This window comes from Bubalus bubalis, chromosome 1 (genome assembly GCF_019923935.1).
Source record: "Bubalus bubalis isolate 160015118507 breed Murrah chromosome 1, NDDB_SH_1, whole genome shotgun sequence".
Taxonomy (NCBI): Eukaryota; Metazoa; Chordata; class Mammalia; order Artiodactyla; family Bovidae; genus Bubalus; species Bubalus bubalis.
Window position 1 is genome coordinate 47,044,469 of NC_059157.1, and position 22,521 is coordinate 47,066,989.

Genomic DNA, 22,521 nt, shown 5'->3' on the forward strand with positions numbered 1-22,521 from the left:
ATTACTTTGAGTAAACAGGACAGACCAAGTGGCTGATTCAAGTTATACATACAGTTAAACTAATTTAAAGGTTCTACAAAAGGATGGAAAATCTCCTAGGAACTGAGGTGATCACAGTAACATCCAGTCTTCTTTTGGTTTTAAAAGCCATGTGGACAGCACACAAAAGCAACTGCCTTTAAAGGTATTAATTTTTTAAAAATGTTTAACAGTCTTACACCAAAATACATGATGGATTTCCTAATGAAGGGAAGTTATTTCATTCTGAGAATTTACATGCCAACATGTGGAGTTTCCGAGAGAGGAGAGAACACTTCTCGGCAGCGTAGAAAGGAAGGGAAGGAGTTCTGCTTCTGACTGCGACCCAGGGCTAGTCTTTCCTGCCAATGTGTAGCGCCCCTGACCTCAGGAAACCCCTTACCAGCAGCCAGCTCGGGTGTAGATCTCCCTGGTGATCAGTTCCTTAGATCAGATCCCACACAGTATCACACTGGTTGTACCCACGGTTTGTTAAGAGCCCGCTGTTTATATAGGGCAATTTAAACATGACGATTGAGCTGACAGTAAAAAAAAAATGGCATTCCATTTCCAGGACAGATTACAACTAACGCCCCGTGTGCAATGTCCTTTCATTTCAACAAAAATATCTATTTATCACTTGTTAAAGTGAATTTTTAATCCTCATTTATGTACTTTATCTGTGTCCATATTCTTACTATGTACACTGCTTAAAGCACAGAAACTGCTCCCAAACACTTGAAAAGTACTTATAAAAATTTACTGTTTCAAGTTTTATGTATTTCTCCGTAAAATCATTTACTGAGGTCCATTCTGCTGTGCCTATTTCTGCAACAAATCTCTCATTTTAAACTAATATTTTGCAGATTCCAACTCTTCCCAATTTGTCAAGAAGCCAATTATCTCTCCCCTCCACCCCAGGAATGTAGGATATAAAACGCAAAGTGCCTAAGACTACACATATCAAATCATAGTTTTCTGCCAAATTCCTGAGAACGTAAACAGGCCTAAAAAGGCATGATCCAAAAAGTTAGATGCCACATCACACAAATTTTCTAGAAACTTAAGATACTGAAGGAAACTATTAAAAAAACAACAACAACAGTGTTTTTATAACCAAGCAGGACGCTGTAGGGTCTTCCTCGGACAGACCTCTCCCCTCATGTTCTCTGCCTCTCTCTTTTTTCCCTCTGCCTGTCTCTTGTTTGTAGAAAAGCTGTGGTCTCCCAGGCCTCACTTGAGTCACAGAAATCTGGCTCAAGAATTAATGATTGAAAGGATGTGAACATGTAGTGACAAAAGTCACAGTTGGGCCAGGAGAACTGGTAACAATTTAAACAGCAGATGTGCCATATGGCAGTCATAGAATCCTTAGTTCCTCCCTGAAGTACCTAGATAACAGGGTCTGAGGCACATTCCTGACTTGTTTTACAGATGATAAAACTCCACCAAAGGGAAGCTGGAAGCTAAGGATGATAACATCAACCCCTGTTGCTGTTGCTGCTGTTCAGTCACTAAGTGGTGTCTGACTCTGCGGCCCCATGGCCTGCAGCACGTCAAGCTCCCCTGTCCTTCACTAGCTCCCCGAGTTTGCTCAGATTCATGTCTGTTGAGTCAGTGATGCTATCCAGCAACCTCATCCTCTGCCACTCCCTTCTCCTTTTGCCCTCAATCTTTCCCAGCATCAGGGTCTTTTCCAATGTGTGGCTCTTCACATCAGGTGGCCAAAATATCTGAGCTTCAGCTTCAGCATCAACACCTGTGGCATTGCCCTGGTACCTCACCATCAATTAGAGAGGAGTGCAGAAGCTGATCAAACACTCTGTGACTCCCTTCCTTCACCTGGCCTTTAAAAATGCTTCCTTGTTGGGAGTTGGGGGTTTCTGAGCGTTAGCTTCCCCAGACTCCTTACCTGACACCTTACAACCTATACTCGACAATTAACCAAAGTTACTAGGGCAAATTTTAAGAACATTTGCCTTAAAATCAGAAAGACCTCAGTTCAGCTGTTGGCCCTATCACTTATGAGTTACCTTGAGCAAGTCACTTACTCTCTGAGCCTCCTGATTCATAACACAGAGAAAATCATAGTCATCTTCTGGAGAAGACGGTGAACATTAAAAGGGTTACTGTGCATAAAGCATTTGACACAGTGCTTTGCAGCTTATGGATTTTCTTTATATTAATTTTTTAAAGGTAATGAATTTTTGAGTTATATTCAACATGTTCTTCTCTTTAAAGAGAAAACATGATTCACTTAGGAAAGATTCGTAAAGAGGACTGAAACAAGAAAAGATGCAATCATGTTCATCTACATCTTCTCATTTGAAAAGTTTTGAGACAGCTTATCAAGAGACTTAATTTTTCATTTTAGAGCAGCATTATGCAAGGGGAAAATATGGGTAAAATAAAAACATAAAAGATAATGGGAACCAAGACTGGCCAAAATACAAGGCAGCAGGTCACATAAGCTTTACCAAAATCAAGCCACATGTCCAATTAATAAGAGCTCTTCACTAACTTGAATAACTCATTTCATAAAAACTGATCTGAAGTTTTACTAACAATCCACACAGGCTTCATAAGATTATCTGAGATAAAACTAGAGCCAGTTTCGACTCTAAGTTTCATATACAATATTTTATACATAAACTTTTTTCTTTTACAGCGTGAGGCGCTTCAGGGCTGTGGCACGCGGGCTCCGCTGACCCGGGGCCCGTGGGGCTGAACCGCCGTCCCTTTCACTAGCAGGGGGTTCTGAACCACTGGACCACCAAGGGAGCCCTGGCACAGAAACCTTCAAATGACCGACACAAAATAGCTAACCATGGACTACTACATATTTATCATCCTCATGGAAAAAAAAAAACACTAAATTTTTTAAGGAAAAGTAGTGTTTCTGATTCTGTCATTGCTACAACAAACAAATAATAAAATCTAGAACATTATCCAGAACTAAGACAAATATTAGCATGCTACAAAAGAAAAGAAGATAAGTAAAGAACACGTAGCTAATTCATTTTCAAATTTACGAGTCAATCAGACAACAGTTTCAACCAAACCACTCATTTGCAAACAAGCAAACTTACCTGGCCACATCAAATGATTGTGCCTTCTGTAATTTTGTGTTTAACTGCGACCCTGGGCCAGATCTACTAAAGGAAGAACTCTTTGGCAATGTGGCAGCTGTAAAAATAAATAAATGTTGAATAATTTTAATTCTACAAAAATAAGAAGTTTCCCTTTTAAAAATTAAAATGCATTGTCATCAAAACTTTTTGAGTCATCAAATAATTTCTAAGGCAGAAATTATTTCTCCCTTCTGACCATTCTAGACTCAAAAACAGTCATTCCCTCCTTGCTTCCTGCCCTCTAGCCAAAAATGTTTTTCTTGTTCCTTCGTAAAACCACCTTACCAGGTAGTAATGTTTACATCCACAAAGTTGGGCTCTTCATTAAACATTTAGTATCACATTTTATAGTATCTGTTCCTACAGCTGAAGAAGCAATAGCTTAAATAGATAGCTGGCATATTCGTAACTGCACTGAAGCAGCTGAAGCATCAGTTCCAGAGTCAGAGCCCAGAAGTCACAGACCTGTCTCAGCCAGAGGAAACGTGATGCCAGGGAAGGCCAGCTTCTGCGTCAGAGTCTCATTCAGGCTATGTGTCAGGAGAAAAACTCTGAGCCTTAATCAGCATTTCTCCCAACCTGGCCTACAGCCTTGCAACAATCACCATTTGACACAAAAGAAAACAAGACACAGGGCGTGGATTCACCGCTACCACGGGAAAAATAATCGCAAGCACTTTTTCAGCTGCCATCTCACCTACAGTCATGGTCACCTATGAGAGACAAGCTACCTGTGACAAGAACATCTTAAAAACAAAAGGTCACAGAGACACATCCTGACAGATATAATAAATCCAGGGGCATAGGCAGACTCACATATTAGGCTCAAACCCACACTGTCCATCATGACTGAATGTACTCAGACTTATCTAAGTACTTAAAAGATAAAACAAGAAAAAAATTTCCATATTGATATGAACCCACTCACATTTGTTAGACTAAGACTATCTACATCTACACTTTATGCTTTTCTCTGTTGTCACTGTTAAGTTGCTAAGTCATGTCCAACTCTTTTGCGAGTCCATGACGTGTAGACCACCAGGCTCCTCTGTCTGTGGGATTTTGCAGGCAAGAACATTGGAGTGGGTTGCCATTTCCTCCTCTAGGGAATCTTCCTGACCCAGGGATCACACTTGAGTCTCCTTTAGGCAGGTGGACTCTTTACCACTAAGCCACCTTTTCTTTAAAGGAAGAAAGACTTTGAATAAAGTCTCAAAATGAAATTAGCTAAGCCAGACACTTTGTAATCCTTTGTTCAGTTAAGCAAGCATGGAATACTATAACCTTAATATAGTCATTCATTAGATTTCCTTCCCCTCTATGCCTGATTCATTATACCTCTTCAAAAAAAAAAAAAGCCAATGTTCTTTTTTTATCTCCCACATAATTCTACTCCTAAGGGATTGGCTTCTTTATTAGCAGTTCACGGCAGCTGAAGAAAGGTAGTAAGTGATACATGGAACTAAAAAGTGTTCAAATGCTGTTCAAACTTGAGCTGCTCTCATCAAGCCCTTGAAAGGGAATTATGCTCTTGGTTTTAGCTGTTGACTTCACCTTTGTGCACAATGGCAGCCAAGGGTACGTAATTTCATGCCCTCTCTCTAGACTAGCTCTTCCCCAAAATGAGACATTAAATGAAAAAACAAAAAAAAAAGATGATTTCTTCTGGAATAAAATACTATGTAAATACAACCCAAGTGTGAAAACAGAAGACTTAATAAGAATGACGAGTAAAATACATATAGAACTTCAGCCTGTGGCTTTAGCAGGTCACATACCAGGATGAGCAAATGCCGGCAGAGGCTGTATGACCGGGGGCGCCCCGTTGGCCAGGGGGGGCACCCCTGCTGCAGGAACAGATGATACTAGGGGGGGAGACATGCCAACAACGGGAATGGAGCCCATTGGCACAGGAGCAACAGCGGTCAGCGGCGGCATGCTGGCAATACCTCCCATACCTATGAAGGGAAAATCCCAACAAAATTCACATGGAACCACATTTCAGCATTCAACAATAATTAACCCAGGAATGCATGGAGAGGAAAACCCTCTTCCAGTCGTAATATACTCCCATTTAAAATCTGAATTCAGATTAATCCTTTTGAAAAGTATTAAACATTGTCAATGATCAGATGGAAAGGGCTCAAGATCCCGGCTTAAAGAGAGATCTACTGGCCAATGTTCACCAATAATAACCACAGTGGACTGAAAGCCAGCAAAGGGAAATCAATTCATAAATTCACAATGAGGTACTTTTTGTAAAAAATCCTAATTGGTCACCACAGGAATCAATTTATTTTGAAAACTAGTAAATAAAGGCAGAAAATAAACCATTAACTCACCTTCCCTTTACACACTGAACCTCAGAGGAATCAAACATTTGATGAGAAAGTTTCTTTTATAAAAGTATTCTAACAACAACAAAAAAAGATAGAACTAAACTAAATGTTTATATTATTTTTCCTTTTTCTATCCTAACTTGTGATATTGTGACATTATAGGAAATGTAGATCTGATCTTTGGCCCCAGGTCCTTATTTTTGACAGAGCTCTGGCGTGCATGTGTAGTTGCTCAGTCATGTTCGACTCTTTGCGACCCTATGGACTACAGCCCACCAGGCTCCTCAGTCCATGGGATTCTCCAGGAAAGAAGACTGGAGTGGGTTGCCATTTCCTTCTCCAGGGGATCTTCCCAACCCAGGAGTCGAACTGGCATCTCCTACATTGCAGGCGAATTCTTTACCACTAAGCTATCGGGGAGGCCAGAAGAACTCCTAAAACCCTTTTCATTTCCTCACTGATAGGAACATCTTCTGCCAAAATATTTGGTCTTAGTCCCTGGTTCATGACACAAGAGCTTTTAAGATCCTTGGAATCTCTGGAGTGGGAAGACTGTCATCTTGTGTTTGATGAGACATCAGGGGAGAATAGACGGGGGAAAGTGAGCTAATCAAAGGCTGATGATTTCATCAATGAAGCCTCTGTTATGAAATTCCCATAACAACTCCTACACGATGGACCTCATTTCTGTACTGTAGTGGTTATCACATTTGCCTCACAACTCCTACACAACAAGGTCTGGAGAACTTCCAGGCTGGTGGACACATCCAGGTCCTGGACGACAGAAGCTCCTGCACTCAGCACCCTTTAGGACCTCACCCTACACACCTCTCCATCTTCCTGTTCATCTGTACCCCTTACAATATCCTTTATAGAAAACCAGCAAATGTAAATACAAGTTTCCCAAAGTTTTGGGAGCTATTCTAGCAAATTGAAAAAGCAAAAAGCGGGAGAAGGGTTTGCAGGAGCCTCTGACTCGAGTCAATCTTAAAGGAAATCAGTCCTGAATATTCATTGGAAGGACTGATGCTGACGCTGGAGTTCCAATACTTTGGCCACCTGATGTGAAGAGCTGACTCATTGGAAAAGACCCTGATGCTGGGAAAGATTGAGGGCAAGAGGAGAAGGGGGTGACAGTGGACGAGACTGTTGGATGGCATCATCGACTCAATGGACATGAGTTTGAGCAAACTCTGGGAGATGGTGAAGGACAAGGAAGCCTGGAGTGCCGCTATCCAAGGGGTCACAAAGAGTTGGACATGAGTTAGCGACCAAACAACAACTCTGTAGTCTTGACTCTGGAGCCAAGTCAGACAGTACTGGGGCCCAGCACTTGTGACTCAGATCTAAAGTGAGGTCAGTCTTGTGGGACTGAAGCCTGTGGAATCTGACACTAACGACCAGAGTGAGTGTCAGAATTGAATTTAATTATAAGATATAAAGTCAGTGTCCGCAGAGTTAGAAAGTTGGTTGGTGTGTTTTTTCTGGATACAAAATTCTTGGCCGATTCTTTCCTTGAGAATCTTAAATATGTCACTTCATTTCTTTCTGGCAGGAAGAAGTCGGAAGATGCTCTAATTCTCTTTCTTGTTAGCCACGTGCTTTCTTTTTGCTTGTGCCCAAGTGACTTTTTGTTTTACTAGAATAGATCTTAGTCTTGATCCTCTTAAGGACAATATTCCTAGGCACATGCTTTATTTGTTCAAATTTAGTTTCAAACTTGCTGTGTCAGGAAAGCTGTCTTGAACTAGCTTTTCTCATTTCCCTTCCCTTGCTCTGGTTTTCTTCTTCAGAGGCCCCACCTAACCAGCTAGTCAGTTCTCTTCACCTTCATCATTTGGCACTTGTTATCAAATTCTTTTTGTCTCTTTTGTTGTTTCCTTTTAATGCTCGAAACTGTCCTCTTTTTTTTTTGCTTTCTGTTTCTCTTCAGTCTCTCTCGTGCTGCCTCTGGTTCACTCTTCATTTCTGAAACAACTTTTTCTTTTATGTCTCATTCTTTCTGGAGCGGTCACCTGATTTCTGGAGTTTTAAAAAATTCAGATCGATGCCAGTCGTTCATGACTTGCACCATTTTCTTAGTGCCTCTCAGCTTGTTTTGAAATAGTCGGTCACTGGTGTGCGGCCACTGTCCATGAGGGTGCTGCTGGTCTCTCCATCGTCTCCTCTCTAATAATAACTGTGTGTGGGATTTGACCCTGCCTGATGCTGCCTGTTGCTCCTTTTGAAGTGTGAGCCTGGCTTCCTGGGCGGGTTCAGTCTCCTCCCCCACGTAGTCTGGACCTTCTCATCCTCCTGTCTCTGCGTCCCTGCCCTGTTTAATCTTTACTCACTCCCAGTCATTCCTCCTTGGTGTGGGATCCGATCATCAAAGGCAGCCTTGTTGGTCAGTTTGAAGAGTCCATAGGGACCAGATCTTGCAAGTTTTCTAATCCAGGGACAACCCCCATCATTATTGTCTTAACACCATGATTTGTCCATTTCAGTTACCTACTCAGCTTTTAAATTGCCCCTCTTACCAAGTGACGGCCTCTTCTGAATGAATGGCATTTTCTGGATACCTCTAAACAAACACATCCCCCAGGCAAGGTTTTAGATGCCATCTCTCTTGATGGTGCTAAGTCTCAATTCATGAAATTTTCCACGCTCTCCTCAACCACTGAATTTTCCCCTAGACTCTAAAAACACGGGAGCCTTTCCAACCATCAACATGCTATCCTTTAGCTGACAGGCTCCACCTCACGGTTAAACTTTCTGCCCTCCCAGGCCTCCAGCAGGCTTCTGTCCCTCCCACTCCAAGGAAACTGCTCATCAAAGTGAAAGTGAAAGCGTAAGTTGTTCAGTAGTGCCCGATTCTTTGCAACCCCATGGACTATAGCCGGTCAGTCTCCTCTGTCCATGGGATTCTCCAGGCAAGAATACCAGAGTGGGTTACCATTCCTTTCTCCAGGGGATCTTCCTGACCCAGGGGTTGAACCCAGGCAGATTCTTTACTGTGAGCCACTAGGGATGCCCAAGATCAGGCCCAAACCCATCTTATCAAATGTCAAATCCAATCACTCTCGCGTCCTATTCTTACTCAGTCCCTCAGAAGCAACTCTTCCCTGGTGGATCAGCTGGTAAAGAATCCACTTGCAATACAGGGGACCCCGGTTAGATTACTGGGTTAGGAAGATTCCCTGGAGAAGGGATAGGCTACCCAATCCAGTATTCTTGGGCTTCCCTGGTGTTTCAGATGGTAAAGAATCTGCCTGCAATGTGAAAGAGTTGGGTTCAATTCCTGGGTTGGGAAGATACCCTGGAGGAGGGCATGGCAACCCACTCCAGTATTCTTGCCTGGAGAATCCCCATGGACAGAGGAGCCTGGCAGGCTACAGTCCATGAGGTCACAAAGAGTCAGACATGACTGAGTGACTAAGCACAGCACAGAAGCAACTCAAACATGGAGCCCCACCCTTGAAACAAGGTGTGACCTTAAGTGTTCTGCCTACTCTAGCTACACTCTGTCCACCTAAATGAAGAGGGACACTGAATCACCGGAAGTTGAGCTTATGCAGGAATAGCAGACGAACTACAATTCTGATGTCTTTCTTTTTTCTCTCTCTCTTGGTTGGGAGGCATGTGGGATCTTAGTTCCCCAACCACGGATCGAACCCGTGCCCCCTGCATTGGAAGTGATGAGTCTTAACCACTGGACCATGAGGGAAGCCCCAAGAATTGCAATTCTAGACATACCAACTGTAGTAAGCTACAAGTGAGTCCTTTGAGGGTTTGGGGTGGGCTGGATTTATGGATAAGGATCATAAAGAGGAGGGAATTCAGTTAGAATCCAAGCTAAGTTCATTGGCTTGAGGAAGAGGAGAAACTCTTGGTGGAGGTTCATCAGTCAACAGATCAGTTTCCATTTTCTGTAAATCCCTGACAGTAGTACCTCTGTTCTTAAGTTTCATTTTCCTGAGGATTCATGCATGAGATTCTCCACTGTATATATCCTCTGGTTCCATTTAAGATTGAAATCCTCTCCCAGCTTTCTCTCTAAGATCCTGTATCCAGTCCCAGGGCTTTCATTGCCATCCATACTCAAACTCACCAGAGCTGAGAATCCCTCCTGCGTTGCAGACATTACAGATTTATCTGCCTCCCTAATATCTCGACTTTGAAATCAGCAAGGCCCTTCAAGCCTAATATGGTCAAAATCTGATTTACTTTTCCTCCACAATACAGGATACGATGAAACTAATTCTAAGCTATTTTCCACATTGATTATCACTGGCCAGATCTAAATTACCATAATCTCTTGCCTATGGAAAAAGCCTCTTTATCGATGTCCTTGATTTTAGGCTTGTCCCCTGTAATCTAGTCTTCAGATAACACAAATGACAAAACAACAACAACGACAAAAAAAAACCCACACAAAAAAACCAAAACCATCTTCAGATAACATAGATTTTATTTTTTTAAAAGTCTATCAGCCATTTATATCCTGTTCAAAAGTTTTCAACTGAACTTACTTAGAAAAAAATGCTAGCTCTTTAGTGGTTTCAGTGGTAAAGAATCGGCCTGCAATGTGGGAGCCCTGGGTTTGATCCCTGTGTCAGGAAAATTCCCTGGAGGAGGAAATGGCAACCGACTCCAGTATTCTTGCCTGGAGAACCCCATGGACAGAGAAGCCTGGCAGGCTGCAGTCCATGGGTCTGCAAAGAACTGGACATGACTAAGTGACTTTCAGTTCACTTAGTGGTTTTATTAGGTCCCAAACCACCTGGCTCCTACTTTACCTCCCCGACCTGAAGCCCTAAGGACATCAGGTGCAAGCCTCTCATTATCGTTCCTCTGACACATGAAGCTTTGCCTTAGGACCCGTTATTTTTGCCAGGAGGGTTCTCTCCCCCCATACCTAAGCCAGCTCAAAAGTTATTGCCTGGGTAAATTCTCCCTAACCACCTGGTCTCAGGAGAAATAACAATAACCTCAGATACGCAGATGCAGATCTGTCATAGGCACCCTTATGGCAGAAAACGAAGCGGAATTAAAGAGCCTTTTGATGAAGGTAAAAGAGGAGAGAGAAAGAGCAGGCTTAAAACAACATTCAGAAAACAAAGATCATGGCATTTGGTCCCATCACTTCATGGCAAATAGATGGGGAAATAATGGAAACAATGACAGACTTTATATTCTTGGGCTCCAAAATCACTGTAGATTTCAGCCATGAAATTAAAAGACACTTGTTCCTTGGAAGTAAAGCTATGACTAACCTAGAGAACATATTAAAAACCAGAGATATTACTATGCCTACAAAGGTCCATCTAGTCAAAGCTATGGTTTTTCCAGCAGTCATGTATGGATGTGAGAGCTGGACTATAAAGAAGGCTGAGTGCCAAAGAATTGATGCCTTCGAACTGTGGTGCTGGAGAAGACTCTCGAGAATCCCTTGGACTGCAAGGAGATCAAACCAGTCAATCGTAAAGGAAATCAACCCTGAGTATTCACTGGAAGGACTGATGCTGAAGCTGAAGCTCTAATACTTTGGCCACCTGATGCAAAGAGCCAACTCACTGGAAAAGACTTATGTTGGAAAAGATTGAAGGCAGGAGGAGAAAGAGATGACAGAGGATGAGATGTTTGGAGGGCACCACCGACTCCATGGACACAGGTTTGCGCGAGCTCTGGGAGGTGCTGCAGCAGTCCATGGAGTCGCAAAGAGTCAGATACAACTCAGTGCCTGAGCCACAGCCACCTGGTCCTCTCTGCGCCTCTCATGAGTGCATGGGAGCTGAGTTGCTTTAGTCTCCACTCTTTTCAACCCTATGGACTGTAGCCTGCTAGGCTCCCTTGTTCATGGGATGCTCCAGGCAAGAATACTGAAATGGGTTGCCATGCCCTCCTCCAGGGGATCCTGCCCCAGGGATGGAACGCAGGTGAGTTCTTTACCACTACTGCCACCTGGGAAGCCCTGGGTCTCTGTCATATCACCCTGTTTCACAGAACTATTTGTCTATTTGTTTCTTCCCCTAACTTGCCAACAAGTTCCATAATTACTGGAGTCACGACGTTTTACTCACCACCCCCTTCCCAGCAACTAGGACACACAGTCGGGACTTAAAGATACTGATTGGTTTGACCCAGTAAAACTGTGGACTCTGGCAAAAAAAACAGAAACAATTACAACAACCTCTCCCTGAAATATCTGAGTCCAGAGTCAAAGAAGAATGATGGTGTGTGCAAATACACTGAAGGGAGAAGGTATGAGGCATACTCATCACAGAATGTCCTGGAATACGGCCGGGCACCCTTAAGCAAATCACAGTATCACTGCACCCCATTTTCCTCTTCTTAACAAAATGACTATTCAACCTCTGCTGCTGCTGCTGCTGCTGGTAAGTCGCTTCAGTCGTGTCTGACTCTGTGCGACCCCATAGACAGCAGCCCACCACGTTCTGCCGTCCCTGGGACTCTCCAGGCAAGAACACTGGAGTGGGTTGCCATTTCCTTCTCCAATGCATGAAAGTGAAAAGTGAAAGTGAAGTCGCTCTAGCCAGCCTAAATTCCACGGTGGGTTAACATTTGCATTAACCTTGGGAGAGTGATGAAGCCCTGTGTCACTCTGATGATCTGGTGATAATGAAGGTGGGAAGAGAGAAGGAAAAGAGGAAACCAAACGCCTTGAGGACAACTGAGTTTAAAGAGGCTCTGCCTCCCTTTCAGAAACATGAAAGGAAGTGTTACTCCTGAGTCATGTGTGACTCTCTGCAACCCCATGGGCTGTAACCCTCCAGGCTCCATGGGATTCTCCAAGCAAGAATACTGGAGTGGGTAGCCATTCCCTTCTCCAGAGAATCTTCCCAACCCAGGGACTGAACCTGGGTCTCCCACCCTGCAGGCAGACTCTTTATTCTCTGAGTCACCAGGGGAGCCCCTTGGAATATGCGTAGGTGTTCAACTTCTTGGCATCTCAGTTCTCTCCTTTGTGTAAGAGGGTCAACAATCCGTTGCACACTTTCAGGGTTACTGTTGTGACCAAAAAACACACTACATGTGAAGACAGACCACAGGGATAGAAAACCCATGGTCAGACAAAGTCTCATACTAATTAGAAAATACCGATAATAGTAATAAGTTATGTTTTCAATTAGCCAGAAGAATCATAAGAAAAAAATTACTTTGGCAAAGGCCAGATTTTTGAGTAAACTTGGGCAAAAGTGGGGATTGGGACCATGTACTTTTAACTTCTCTTTATCGTCTGTTATTCCCTCACGATTAATCCTCTGGAAAAGAGTTTACTGAGAAGGTCGATGTGACGAGAATGATGGGAGGAAAGGCAGTGGAGAAGCCAAGGGGAAGAGCTAAGGTCTGAATGGCAGGAGGGCAGTTAAGAAATCCCAGCTTCCCAGGGACCTCCCTTGGGGTTTAGTGGTTAAGATTCCAGCGCTTTCACGGCAAGGGGCATGGGTCTGATCCCTGGTCGGGGAACTAGATTCTATATACTGCGAGGCATGGCCAAAAACATTTTAAAAATATTTTTAAGTTAAAAAAAAAAATCCTGCATATGTATACCTGTGGCTGATTCATGTTGATGTTTGGCAGAAATCAACAATATTCTGTAAAGCACTTATCCTTCAATTAAAAAAAAAAAATCCTGGCTTCCTTTAGAGGCTGGGCAGGTTACTTAAGTGACTGTAAAACCCTCTGTACAATGATGCCACTGCTCCTGAAAATAAGTCAGCAATGTCCCTAGAGCTGAAATCCCTACAGCAGAGCGGAATCAGAGAAGGCATATTACATGTCAGAGGAAGAATTACTGACACCTGGGTTTGAGGGGAAAAGAGGAAATGGGATGCCTGTGGTTATCTGACCCTTTCTCCACACCAAGGTTTCTTCTTGCAGCCTCAGAAGGGAGGCCAAAAGCAACCAAACACCCTGTAGTTGTTTTAGCTACAAGCACCGTCAGGCATTCGGAGCAACCACCCCTTTGAAATAAGCTGGTTAACGGAGGGCTCAGAACTGGGAATACATGGTGGAAGATGGCCAGGGAGGGCGCTGGTCCCTCGGAGCAGCCCACAGCACTGTTCACCTCTGCCCGTCCACCTCTAGCTCTCGTGTGACTTTGCATTGTTCCTCCTTCTCTTGGATCACTGTCTTATTTGCCTAACCCAAAACCTGGACCTTTTCCCTAACATACCCAGACTTGTGGCACAAACTCACCGAAAGAAAGGCAATGCACAGTGTGCTTTTAATAGTGAACCTCTTAAGTACGCCATTTATTTATCTCAGCTGATCATTAATTGTGGGCTTCCCAGGTGGCTCAGTGGTGAAGAACCCGCCTGCAGATACAGGAGACGTAGGAGATGCGTGTTTGATCCTTGGGTTGGGAAAATCTCTAGGAAGAGGAAATGGCAAACCACTCCAGTATTCTTGTCTGTAAAATCCCATGGACAGAGGAGCCTGGCGGATTACAGTCCATGGGGTTGCAAAGAGTCAGACACGACTGAGGACACACGCATCATTAACTGTATCAGAGACAACCTGAATGACTATGATTGCCCCCTCCCAAACCTCCTTCACTTTATCACCTGTCATCAGATATATGAGGATGAAGGGAGGGAGGGAAACTCTATCCACCATTTTTCTGTTTTGTTTATAAACTGTCTAAGAACTTTCCCAAGAATCACATGTTGGATCTTATTACTGTAATCTTTAAATCAAGCTAAATAATTAAAGCCTAGGGTGAGAACAGAGAAGAAATCAGAATTGTTGGGGACTTCCTTCATGATCTAGCAGTTAAGACTCTGCTAGCTTCCACTTCCCTGGTGGCTCGATTGGTAAAGAATCCGCCTACAATGCAGGAGATCTGGGTTTGATCCCTGGGTTGGGAAGATTCCCTGGAGCAGGGCATAGCAACCCAGGCCAGAATTCTTGCTTAGAGAATCCCCATGGACAGAGGAGCCTGGAAGGCTGCAGTCCATGGGGTCATAAGGACTAAGTGACTAAGCACAGCACAGCACAGCTTCCACTTCAGGGGACACAGGTTTGATCCCTGGTCAGGGAATTCAGATCCAACATGCCACACAATAAAGTTCAAAAAAAGAAAAGAAAAAGAAAGCAGAATCGACTGTGATCTTAGTCAACTAATTATCATTTAATTTTCTTTTTTTCTGGCTATATCATAAGGCATGTGGTATCTAGTTCCGTGACCAAGAATCGAACCCATGCTTTATGCATTGGAAGCTTGAAGTCTTAACCACTGGACCGCCAGGAACATGCCTACCAATTAATGTTTAAGAAAAAATATCTGACTAAAAGATGGCATTTTATGGAATTATGTTTTAAATTGGGATAATAACTTTCATTCCCTCCTCCCCGTGGCATTTTGTGTGAAGAAGTAACATAATGTAACCAAGTGCCTCAACTATTATTAAAAAAATACATTTCTCTTGATACTATAAACAAAAGGAGCACAAGGAAACAAAATGATGCTCTAGAAAACACAAAACCAAAGGGAAGTATGTGAAGAAGGGTCAAGAATCCAATAGGGGCAAGAAAGAGAGAGAAGATGCAACAGACACTGCAAGTTTATTCCTTTTCCCCTGACAATCTGCACCTTTGCTTTCATTTCTTTCTTTTTTCGCTTTCTCCCCTTCCAGCATTATCTTTGTGCACAGGGATATCATTTTTCAGACTGAATGTCTCCTAGAATTTCAGTACTACAAACTGAGATGGCAGGGAGAAGGAAATATTTATTTTAAAAACAGACAATGAAATATACGAACCGATTCCTTTTAGACTCACCAAACGCTGGTGCACTAGAAATAGCAACTGGTTGCTGTTTCATGACAGGGGGAAGTGCAGAGGGGAGCTGATATCCTTGGAGCTTCAGCTTGATGAGTTTCATAGCAATGGAAAACTCCACTTGATCCATCCTTCCATCATTATTCATATCAGCGAGCGCCCTGCAGAACAACAGCATGGGCTCAGAATGACTGTGACCTTAAAAGAACCTTTCCCAAACCACCAGTCCCACCCACACAAAAACTAAAGAGTCAGCTCCCTTAGTCCCAGGGAAAACAAAACAAAACTTGTTTACCAAGCTGTAGGGAAAAACTGAATAGGTTTTACATAACTACGAATTATGTTTTACTGTGTTAGTCTTCACTTATATGCATGCATTATTTATATGATACACAAGGTAATTTTCAGTCTGAATGTCAGGACATATACTATGGACACCAAATGGAGCTTGTTTTTGGAGCAATGAAAATGTTCTCAAATGGATAGTGGTGATGGTTACACAACTCTGAATAGACTAAAAAACACTCAACTGTACATTTTAAAACTGAATTTTGTTAAGCTATTATGGGGGAAACAAAGGTATTTGGAAACAAGAGTTTATTTCTAGATTCTTGATTAGATTGCATCAACTCATCTGTGGGGCTCTACAAACCTCACCACGGGGATGTGACATGCTATGCTCTACTATAATGTAATACTGGCAATACTTTTAAAGCTGTGAAAATTAATTAAATGAGCTTACAAACACACTATCTGAAAGTGGTGTTCAAACATAAATGGTCAAGCACAACTTTCAATAAGCTGTTTATAAAGTATTTTTCTCAACGAAGAGTAACCAAACAGAAGAACAGAGTCTGGACTTGCAACAGGAAACTACATTTTGGCAAACTGAAACTGCATGTGACTTAACCTCTTCTGCACAAAAAACGGTCCTTCGGATTTCATTTGTTGAAGTCTAGATATCAAAGGCCTAAAGATTTATTTTTTAAAACCTGTCTTAACAAAATTTTTATTTGAAACTTCAAATGTTAAGACCAGTTACTCCAATTAAAATACTTAATCCTTAGCCATCTTTTAAATGAGCCACAGACTGTGTCCACAAAAGAAAATAACGTTACGTAGAAAATAACCCTACATGGCTGGAGTTAATGCAAAGTAGTAAAACATGAGGCACAGAGAAAAGTCTCATAAAAAGATTACAAACCTTTAAAAATGTTAAAAATTCTAAAAGTCAACACTATCTCTCGGGAAAATTTGTAAAGCTCATAAAATCATAAAGGAAACACTACAGCCACACGAACCATCCTCCTGCCTCAGATAGGAGCTCCCCTGCCAGCAATACACCATGGAACCCGAATTTCTCTCACTGCTAGCTTCAGCATCGCTTGCCATGTTTCTTGAGCATTTGGACTCATGCGTCTATGAATTGCTCATTCACACCCTTTGCCAAGTTTTCTGATGGACTGCACGTCTTTTCCTTGTCAGTTTAAAAGAGCTCATTGTATGTTACATATCAACTGTTTATCTGTCAGTTGCTGAAAGAATTTTTTAAACTTGATCCATTTTGTGTAATTCTTCAGCATACAGAAATTCTACATTTTTATACATGTAAAATATTTCTTTGATCACATAGCTTTCTTTTCTGAGACTGCACTACTTTATTACATTTCAACCTTTAAACTGACTGTAATTGCATATATGTGTGGTATGTTACCCCAGGGTTCAATCAGACTTCCATCAGATAGATGGATACTTAACTTTCCCAGCAATGTTTAGGAACCAATCCATTCTTTTCTTGCTGAAGCAGAAAAATATTTTTGTGGTTTATTAAATGTTTATATGAAATGAGATCTGTTTCTGGATTACCTACTCTGAATAATTTCCAGGTCAACGTGACAATAATCTGATTGCACTGACTCCAGTGTCTGGCAAGGCTTATTGAAAAAAAGCCTTGTTGTGTTGATGTTTGGCAGAAACCAACACAAACCTTTCAATTAAAAAAAATAAATAAATAAAAAACTTGTTGGATGAACCTAGAGATTGTCATACTGAGTGAAGTCAGAGAAAGACAAATACCACATGACATTGTTTATATGTGGAATCTTAAAAAAAAAACAACAACAACAAGAGTGAAATGAACTTATCTACAAACCAGAAACAGAGTTACAGATGTAGAAACAAACTTATGGTTACCAGGGGGTAAGGCAGGGAGATATAAATTGGAAGACTGGGGTTGACATATACACACTAATATATATAAAACAGATAACTAATAAGGACCTACAGTATAGCACAGGGAGTTCTACACAATACCTTGTAATGGCCTACATGGGAAAAGAATCTAGAACAGAGTAGATATACGTGTATGTATAACTGATTCACTTCACTATACAGCAGAAACTAACACAACATTGTAAATCCCAATAAAATGGCTATTCAGACATTTCTTTTTCCCTATGAACTTTAATTTATCTATTCTACAAACAACTTTCCTGAAATCCAAGATGAAATGCATTAGATATATTAATTTTTATAGAACTGACATATTTATGATAGTTTGTCCAAAGAAAACAGTACATTCAGTTCTCCTAATGTTAAAAAGATTACATCACTTTCTCCATATAAGTAATTACTATTCTCGTTAAATGGGGTCTTAGGAATTTTATCATTTCTGTCACTCAAACAGAACGGGTTCCTCATTTCCATATTTAGACGCTTATGTCAAGCACAGAGAACAATTTTGCTTTTAATAATCATTTCTGCTGGCTGATCAATCTTACCAAACTTCTGTGAAACTTACACAATCACCTAAACAGCAAAAGAGTTAGCTTTCGTTTCCTATAGCTATACCCTTCCTCTTTCACTGTTCTTACTATCTCCATCACATTACTGAGTGGGCATTCCAGGGTAGTTCTGAGTTTAAGTTAAATGGCTGTAGTGTTTCACTGTTTAGTGTAATATTTGGTACTGATTTTTAGAACGTAATCTGACATATTTAAGCAGTTCCCTTTTTCTACTAGAAATGCTTGCTATACATTTTATCAAATGTTTAATCAGCATCTGATGACCTGATCACACACATCTTCTTTTTCCTTTTATCTGCTGATATAATATGGATTTCCCTGGTGGTTCAGACAATAAAGAATCAGACTGCAATTCAGGAGACCTGGGTTCAATCCTTGGATCAGGAAGATCTCCTGGAGAAGGGAATGGCTACCCACTTCAGTATTCTTGCCTGGAGAATTCCATGGACAGAGGAACCTGGCAGGGTACAGTCCACGGAATCGAAAAGAGTTGGACGGACACAACTGAGCAAAATAATGTTGAGGGAATTCCTTGACCTTGAACTAATCCTGGCATAAACTCAAGTTGGTCATAGTTTTTGTACATTGTAGAATTCCATTTGCTAAGATTTTGTTTTCATTTTTCTGTGTCTATGATCATAACTGAGATTAGTTTCTGGTTGCTTTATTTTTAGTCTGTTTTTCAGGTTTCATAAAGTAAGTTGAATCAATAAAATGAAATGGTGAGCTTTCTTTTACCAATTTTTCCTTTTTGGGGGACACTGTGCAGCATGTGGGATCACAGTTCCCTGACCAGGGATCGAACCTGTTGCCCCACCCCACAGTACAAGCGTGGAGTCTTAACCCCTAGACGGCCACAGAAGTCCCTCAAATATTTTTTAAAAGACATTCAAGTATTTCAAATGGTTTTCAAGGATATAATAAAGGTTCCCAATGATCAATACTGACATGCATACTTTACAAAAAAAAAAAACCCGGCAGATAGATTCCTACTTTCTATTCCCCACACTACTGCTCCCAAAACACATTTTCTAGAGAGAAACAAAAATATCTAGTGTGGGATAATGAGTGGGTTAGGGGAAAAAGACTTTCTAGTAATGACATAATTAGCAAAAGCCTCAATGGGAGAGGAGAGGAAACACGTAATGCTCAGGTTCTAAACATTCACTAAAATCCTAAAACATTTCTAACAATTTTGTGTGAATTTTTTTAAAAACTTCTGCTCGACTAACATAACATAGCTGTTGGGATTCCTTGGTAGTAAACATTCAAAGGTCTTTTTAGAATTATAACAGTTACTCCTACAAAGCTCAACTCTCTCCAATCCCTCCTAAGACACTGGAAAAGAGTCAGAATTCTATTTCTCAAATTTTCTCTGCAAAAAATGATTTCAGCTCTGCTATCCACTTCATCTCCTGTGTGTATGTGTATGCGCAATCACTTAGTCTGACTCTTTGCGACCCCATGGACTGTAGCCCGCCAGACTCCTCTGTCCATGGAATTCTGCAGGCAAGTGCTGGAGTGGGTTGCCATGCCCTCCTCCAGGGGACCTTCCTGTACCAGGGACTGAACCCCTATCTCTTGCACTGGCAGGTGGATTCTTTCCCACTGAGCCACCTGGGAAGCCCGCTTTACGTATGTATAGTTATTTCTCAGTTTACTCAGTTCTAATAATCACCCCAGAAAACTAACTAAAAGTCTGAGAATCCTGAAATTAAATTCACACAACTTCCAACGTTAAAAAAAGTCTAATAAAAATATTTTTAATAAAAAGTAAGTGAAACAATATTTATGACTCTTGAATACAAACTGATCTTAAACTCGATGTTTAGTCTGATATTAAAATCTATATATAACAACAGGCATGGTGGAGATGAGAAAAGGTCCACAAGTATACTGAATATTAAGGGTAAGTTTTTTGTTCGATTTGTACAAATAAACCACACATTCCTCTTTTATCCTATGGGAAAAAGTGCTTCAACTCCAAGCATAGGAAAATCTGGCAACACCTGCAGAACTACATATAGATTTACTCTTTGATGCAGCAACTCAATCCTATGAATTTACCCTGAAGGTACACCTCCAACAATACAAAAACACATGCTTTAGCTCATTCTTTCTGCATTATTTGTAACTGTAAAATATTAGAAATAACCCAAATGCAGAAAACATAGGAAGCCGGTTGAATAAACTATGGTATACCATTCACAATAAGTATTACCTAACTGGAAAAAGAAAATAAAGATCTCTATGCAATGATATGAGTGATTCTAGGATATGCTGTTAAGTGAGAAAAGGAAAGAACAAAAGAACATTTATAGGAGGTTGCTTTCAAAGTAGAAGGAAGAGGAAATAATTTAAATTCACATACATATTAGAGACACGTTTTTTTCCCACAGAAATAAACAACAAAAGGATAATAAGCTTTTGGAACCTTGCTAAGAATTGATGCCTTTGAACTGTGGTGTTGGAGAAGACTCTTGAAAGTCCCTTGGACTGCAAGGAGATCCAACCAGTCCATTCTGAAGGAGATCAGCCCTGGGATTTCTTTGGAAGGAATGATGCTAAAGCTGAAACTCCAGTACTTTGGCCATCTCATGCGAAGAGTTGACTCATTGGAAAAGACTCTGATGGTGGGAGGGATTGGGGGCAGGAGGAGAAGGGGACGACAGAGGATGAGATGGCTGGATGGCATCACGGACTCGATGGACGTGAGTCTGGGTGAACTCCGGGAGTTGGTGATGGACAGGGAGGCCTGGTGTGCTGCGATTCATGGGGTCGCAAAGAGTCGGACACGACTGAGCAACTGAACTGAACTGAACTGAACTGAATGTGTTACATATTCAAAAAATAAAATTAAGTCCACAAAGATGAGAGCAGATCCCTGAACTGAATAAAAACTAAACCAAATAAAACTGGGGTAGGGGATGGGGGTGGATAAAGGAGATTGGGACTGACATATACATACTACCATATATAAAACAGATAACTAATAAGGACCTGCTGAATAGCACAGAGAACTCTACTCCATACTCTGTAATGACCTATATGGGAATTGAATCTTAAAAAAAGAGAGGATGTATGTTTATACATTAACTGATTCACTTTGCTGTATAGCAGAAACTAACACAACACTGTAAATCAACTATATTTCAATAAAAATTAATTAAAAACAAAACAACAACAATAACAAAGAAAAACACAAATAAACCTAGTAGTATTTTGAATGAGTACATGTCCACATAGGAAAAAAACATTCAAGTAACTTCTGAACACAGCACTTGGTACATCCTCAGTCTGTAAACCAAAGAACTATGAGGTAACCTTGAACGCCACTGAATGGGTTTGGGGTTTGCGGTGGACAGGCGTGTAGCCCTTCTGAAACTTACCTTGTCTGTATCACACGATTCAGGGGAAAGAAGGACCTGTCTCCACTCCATCTCATTCACTGCATCAGACAGTTCCTTTAGGAGGCCGAGGCCACCTCACCCACAAAGGCCCATCGCAGGCTGCTCACCTCCCCCGTCCAGATTAATCTGGTCCAGTCACTCACCATCTCTTTGTTTATTCACCCAACAACAAAAAAAATTTTTGGCTTTGCAGCACAGCTTGTGGGATCTTAGTTCCCCAACTAGGGACTGAACTCAGGTCACCTCAGTGAAAGTGCAGAGTCCTAACCACTAGACTGCCAGGGAATTTCCCAACAAATATTTTTTGAAAAGATCACTTACTAAGGTCTCCATTCAGGAAATGGGCTTAAAACTAAGGTAAAGACAGGCAAAGTTCCTGCCCTTGTTTCAGTGTAAGCAGACACTCCACAAGAAAACCAGTCAGATTACTCAACATATTGATAAGTGCTATTAAGAAATAAAGCAAGGGGACTTCGCTGGTGATCCGGTAGTTAGGACTTTGCCTTTCAAGATAGTGGGTGTGGATTCGATACCTGGTTGGGGACCTAAGATTCCACATACCTCGTGGCCAAAAAAAACCACCAAAACATAAAACTGAAGCAATATTGTAACAAATTCAATAAAGAGTGGTTCACATAAAAAAATCTTAAAAAAAAAAAAGAAAAGAAATAAAGCAAAGCAATGGGAAAGAGAAGATGTTGGCAGGAGCAGGTAGGGAGAGGGAAAAAATTTATTTTTTAGCCTTTAAAACTTTTTGTTTTGTATTGGAGTATAGCTGATTAAGAAACAATGCTGTGATAGTTTCAGGTAACCAGCAAAGGAACTCAGCCATGCATATACATGTATCCATTCTTCCCCAAACTCTCCTCCCATTCAGGCAGACACACCACATTGAGCAGGATTCTCTGTGCTATACAGTAGGTCCTTGCTGGTTACCCATTTAAATGCAGCCCTGTGTACATGTCCATCCAAAACTGAGAGGAAAGTACTTTAGACAAGTGCTCAGGAAGCCCTTCTCAGGAAAGGTGACCCA

The 22,521-nt window shown here is 41.4% G+C and overlaps 1 protein-coding gene across 11 annotated transcripts in view; it reads right to left on the bottom strand.

Annotated features, from left to right (window-relative positions):
• The window catches only part of ITSN1 (intersectin 1), a 249,074-nt gene that overhangs the window by 147,116 nt on the left and 79,437 nt on the right, over window positions 1-22,521 (bottom strand). For 10 of the 11 annotated variants that reach the window (XM_025281353.3, XM_044939433.2, XM_006048225.4 and 7 more), the window contains 3 exons: window positions 15,275-15,435; window positions 4,928-5,107; window positions 3,108-3,204 (listed from right to left, as the gene is read on the bottom strand). In XM_025281353.3, the coding sequence (XP_025137138.1) occupies window positions 3,108-3,204; window positions 4,928-5,107; window positions 15,275-15,435 (438 nt within the window). Of the gene's footprint in view, window positions 1-3,107; window positions 3,205-4,927; window positions 5,108-15,274; window positions 15,436-21,467; window positions 21,776-22,521 lie in introns of those variants that run through there. The other variant, XM_044939431.2, reaches the window with a different exon arrangement.